The 6,000-nt window shown below is 31.0% G+C and overlaps 1 protein-coding gene across 5 annotated transcripts in view; it reads left to right on the plus strand.

Annotated features, from left to right (window-relative positions):
- Positions 1 to 6,000, plus strand: part of LOC137649613 (oxysterol-binding protein-related protein 3-like) — a 304,712-nt gene that overhangs the window by 286,372 nt on the left and 12,340 nt on the right. For all 5 annotated transcript variants that reach the window (XM_068382594.1, XM_068382611.1, XM_068382620.1 and 2 more), the window contains one exon: positions 1,856 to 1,978. In XM_068382594.1, the coding sequence (XP_068238695.1) occupies positions 1,856 to 1,978 (123 nt within the window). The remainder of the gene's footprint in view (positions 1 to 1,855; positions 1,979 to 6,000) is intronic.

Below are 6,000 nucleotides of genomic sequence, written 5' to 3' on the forward strand. Positions count from 1 at the left end.
ACTATATGCGACTTAATGAACAATTGAAATAAAATATTTTAGAGCAGTAACAACAGTAAAACAAGATCTTTTATATAAACTATAAAAATGTTTATGTCAACCTGTTGAACATAAAAACATTTGCTGAAAGTTTTCAGGCAGTTGAATCGGGGGAACTTCAAAAGTTCAAACTTTCAGTAAGTGTTTTTATGTTCAATAGGCTGACATAAATATTTTTATAGTTTATATATGAAGGATGTATTTTAATATTGCTACTGTAAAAATATTTTACATTAGGTGTACTTCCCTTGTACTATTTATATCTGCATTTCCTTTCCTCACTGGGCTATTTTTCCCTGTTGGAGTCCTTGGGCTTATAGCCACCTGCTTTTGCAGCTAAGGTTGTAGCTTAGCTAGTAATAATAATTATAACTACAACCTTCCAGTGTGAAGCCTTTTTTCACAAGACAAATGGGTATATCAACTTTAAGGCTACTCATACACCGTAAGATTGTGTTTATCTAAAATTTTGAGCATATTTATGGAAAAATTAAATTTATTATCTACTTGTTTATATTAACAGTAAAAAAATACCTTTAATACTAATCTGTTAGTAAATGAAAACATTTAAGCAAAAATTTTATATTGCTCTCCCCAAAAATGGGAAAACCTGAGATAAGCCACTTTGGTTTAAGAACGGTGATATTTATACTAATGGTGTTATATGACATAAGTGCCAAATATTTTGAGAGCGTTGCTTATATTATTTATTTTTCATTATTATTATTAATTATTATTAATATTACAATTATTATTACTATTATAATTGTTATCATTATTATATAGGGTCATGAGAGAGAGAGAGAGAGAGAGAGAGAGAGAGAGAGAGAGAGAGAGAGAGAGAGAGAGAGAGAGAGAGAGAGAGAGAGCTATTTGAGATATATTTTAAATTGTTTAAATCTTAAAAGTTGTTTGCCTAGTTTTTTCACTACCATAATGATCTGTTTCCTCCCAGCAGTGTTTTTGTTGCTGAGTTGAAGAGTGGTTATAAAGGTTGGGTGGGTGAAAGTTTTCACTAATATTTAATCTTGAGGTCAAGTTGGCATTTTCACTCTATAGCTTCTATTCAGAGGTAATATTCATAGAAATGATAAAATTTATTATGGCCAGAGCACCAGCCACCCATTGAGATACTACAGCTAGAGAGTTATGGGGTCTTTGACTGGTCAGACAGTATTACATTGGATCCTTCTTTCTGGTTATGGTTCATTTTCCCTTTGCCTACACACACACACAGCGAATAGTCTGGCCTATTCTTTACTTATTCTCCTCTGTCCTCATACACCTGACAACACTGAGATTACAAAACGATTCTTCTTCACCCAAGGGTTTACTGCACTGTAATTGTTCAGTGGCCACTTTCCTCTTGGTAAGGGTACAAGAGACTCCTTAGCTATGGTCAGCAGCTCTTCTAGGAGAAGGACACTCCAAAATCAAGCCATTGGTCTCTAGTCTTAGGTAGTGCCATAGCCTCTCTACCATGGTCTTCCACTGTCTTTGGTCAGAGTTCTCTTGCTTGAGGGTACACTTGGGCACGCTGTTCTGTCTTTTTTCTCTTCCTCTTGTTTTGTTAAAGTTTTTATAGTTATATAGGAGATATTTATTTCAGTGTTACTATTCTTAAAAGTTATATTTTTTCTTGTTGCATTTCCTTACTGGGCTGTTTTCCCTGTTGGAGCCCCTAGGCTTATAGCATCCTGCTTTTCTCTAGGTTTGTAGCTCAGCAAGTAATAATGATAATAATAATAATAATAATAATACCTAGTAAAATTTTTGATAAAGAAATAATTCTTAATTCATTCATGGTTGTTTTCAGGTTATTGGAAGAAGGAAATATTAATGGTGCTGAAACAATGAAGACACAGCTTGAGCAACAGCAGCGGGAGCGACGAAAACACCGGGAAGAGACTGGGATAGAGCATGTTCCAATGTGGTTCAGGTGAGAAAAGTATTTTCTATATTATGCAAAAAGTATTCTGTTTGCAGAATCCTATTAAGTAATTTTTACTTTTAAGTACAATAGATTAAAAAGAAAACTTAGAGTTCAAATTCATATTTGTGCCTGAAGGTTTGTTAGAAAATAAAACAAAAGATTATCTATTTCTAATAAAATACATTTTTATTACAGTATAGCCTCACTTTAACAGATAAGAGGTCTAGCATGTCTGATAAGTATCAAAATCCTTTAGTTTTCTCTCTGAAAATTGCTGAAAAACATAAAGGGCTCCAGTTTTGGACTTATTAACCAAAATTTTATAAATTCAGTCATCTTATTGAATAGTTATGATACCTAGCTAGCCTAGCCTTCGACCTTCAGACCACTGGATCTAACATAACCTACCATTATATTCTCTCTGACCTTTTAAAGGTATATTGTGAATGGTATAGACAACTGTTAGATTATTTCGCTATCTCACATTGTCCCACACACCGAACATATGGATGTATGGTCAGAGGTAACCCCCTGCTACACTCAAGCTAGGGCCATGAGAACTAGACAATAGTAGCTTGATAACTTAGCAAGTAGACCTTTGGGCCCCCTAAACCTTAATCTTTAGCTCTCAAAGACATTAGGGTATCTGCTTTACATTTAGATCCCTAACATGAAATGGTACACCTCAAATTGCTAAACACTGCCCTATTGGATATCATATACTTTTCAAAAATTAATCATTTGCAGTTTATCACTGGTATTCTTGCTAGATCACGCCATGACCGTAACACATTAAACACTATCGCGTTGCTATGAGACTTGAGGTTCAGCTAGAAAACAGAGCTCAGAGCTAAGGATGTTGACATAGCCAGCAATGGTAGAAGAATGACGATGCTCTACTGTATATTGTACTATAAACTTCAAACAAAATTGCTAGAATAATTTCCACATGAAAGATTGTTCATTTGTGTCTCCTAGACATCCAACATTCTAGGTAGCCTTTAGCACATAGCCCTATCCAGTAGTAAAGATTCCTAATAAGACACTTGGTCTTTGTAAATGAGTAATCAATACTGGTATACCTCACCCTACATCAGTAATTAGTTCCAGGAGAGGGGACTAAAGTCTTAGAAGGATAAGTTGAATTTACTTGTCGCTAGGCTAAATCACAATTTACCATCTCTGTTCTGTAATTTATTTATAAATGCAATTTCAGTGATGTATTGTTTATAAGAATCTATTTTAAGCCAACGAACAAATAATTTATTTATAAATGCAATTTCAGTGATGTATTGTTTATAAGAATCTATTTTAAGCCAACGAACAAATAAATTTAAGTTTTTAATGTAGTACAGAAAACTAATCTAAATTTACAGATAAATATACATGCATACTTGTTAATATAGGTGTTTACGATTTGGCATGTTTACAGTACATCTCAGGCTCTTTATTTGTGAATGTGGTTTGCTCTAAGACTATAAAAATACAATGATTTTGTAATGTTAAATGACAAAGTTAAGATTATTTTGCGATACAGATAGTATAAACTAATTTGTTAAATTTACCAATATTTACATTCAATTTGTTGTTTACATTGCGTACGTAGATGGGTGGGGACTGCCAGCGTCAACAACTGATTCTGGCTGTTGTGGTTGAATGAACTTTTTAATAAAAAAAACTGGTTGAGAGTTCGTTGAACTGTGCTCTTCTTTTCTTCAAGAATTACATGATAGGGAACAAAATTACATCAACAATATCCTGTTAATTATGTGTGAGCATAATATCGATACTATCGTAATCTTAAAAGCAGCTGACAACAAAACCCAAAATAAAAACAATCAGTAATGGCTGATGTTAAAATTTACCTCAAATTGATAATACTAAAGTATAAAAATGATGACACGAAGTTCAGATAACATCAAAAACTATGATTATTTTAGACTTCTTGCATTACATATATCCCACTTGGTTAACTACTGTACTGTAATTGTTCAGTGGCTGCTTTCCTCTTGGTAAGGGTAGAAGAGACTCTGTAGCTATGGCAAGCCGCTCGTCTAGGAGGACACTCCAAAATCAAACCATTGTTCTGTAGTCTTGGGTAGTGCCATAGCCTTAATACCATGGTCTTCTACTGTCTTGGGTTAGAGTTCTATTGCTTGAGGGTACACTTGGGCACACTATTCTATCTTTCTCTTCCTCTTGTTTTGTTAAATTTTTATAGTTTATATAGGGAATATTTATGGAATATATATTTCAGTGTTGTTACTGTTCTGAAGACATTTTATGTTTCCTTGTTTCCTTTCCTCACTGAGCTATTTTCCCTGTTGGTGCCCTTGGGCTTATAGCATCCTGCTTTTCCAAGTGGGGTTGTAGCTTGCCAAGTACAGTAATGATGATGATAAAAATAAATCTACAGATAATCTGACGAAATCAAATGATGTGTTTTAACACCAGCGTATGATCGAACGTAGATTTGAGCAAAATACTGTATATGTTTATTTTGTTTGTAGTATTTGAGTGACTGTTTAAGGCAACAAAAATTTCTCTTAAAGCTCTTCTATGTGTGTATTGTAAGGCCAGTCTGAGAGAGAGATAACTTATTCATATAACTCACAATAATAGCCATAAATGAAATATATGAAAGCTATGATATTCTATAACAAATTGGTTCTGATGTCATTTACATTAGGAATTTGTATTGAATGATTTAAGAAATTATATAGATGACATGAAAAACTAGAATTATTTTATGCATCTCTCGGTACATATACGTTACATTGGCGACTTAATGCCACAGATCAGCTGACAAAATCAAATGATGTATTGTAAGCCCAGCCTATGATCGAACAAAGATTTAAGCAAAGTATGATTATATATTGCGTGTAGTATGTAACTGACACTTTTTAAGGAAAAAAAAAGATGGAAGATACCATCTTTCTGAACAGAATTAAACTTCACCTGAAAGCGTATTAATGCAGGTTTCTGGTTTTTATAGAATTATAGCAGGTTTTGTTTACTATTTCTTGTTTATTTTGTGTATAGGGAGTGTATGAATCACTTTACAAGGCCAAAATCCAATCCAAAAATTTACTTTTGCCGGGACTCTTGTAATGAATGAATGACGTACGATGGTTATTACTGTTATGTATTATTTCCCATACAGTATTTATTAGCCAGATATATATATATATATATATATATATGTGTATATATATATATATATATATATATTATATATATATATCTATATATATATATATATATATATACGTAGTATTTCCCATAAAGTATTTATTAGCCAGATATATATATATATATATATATTTATATGTATATATATGTATATATATGTGTATATATATATATATATATATATATACTGTATATGTATATATATATATATATATACGTATATATACATATATATATATATATATATGTATATACGGTATATAAATTATATATATATATATATATATACATTATATATATATGTATATATATGCATATATATATGTATATGTATATACAGTATATAAATATATATAAATATATATGTATATTATATATATATATATATATTCATATATATATATATTCATATATATATATATATATATATTCATATATATATATTCATATATATATATTCATATATATATATATATATATATATAATTTATATATGTATATATACACACATATATATATATATATATATATCTATGTACTGTATATTTATTTATACATTTATATATATATATATATATATACAGACTGTCCCCAACTTACGAACATAATAGGGACCGAGAGTCTGTTCGTAAGCTGGATTGATCGTAAGTTGTTAGTGTTAAATTTTGGTCTAGAGTAAGCGTAACCTAACTCAGATGTCTACGACTTTCAGCCGTAGAAGTCAACAAATAGCCCCATTTCATATAAACTAGGTTATTACAAATATTTTACTTTATCATATTACTGTAGTCTGTATAATACTGTAAAGTTCAGTACAGTATGTTGTTTTATTATCC

The sequence above is a fragment of the Palaemon carinicauda genome, chromosome 1, assembly GCF_036898095.1.
Source record: "Palaemon carinicauda isolate YSFRI2023 chromosome 1, ASM3689809v2, whole genome shotgun sequence".
Classification (NCBI taxonomy): Eukaryota; Metazoa; Arthropoda; class Malacostraca; order Decapoda; family Palaemonidae; genus Palaemon; species Palaemon carinicauda.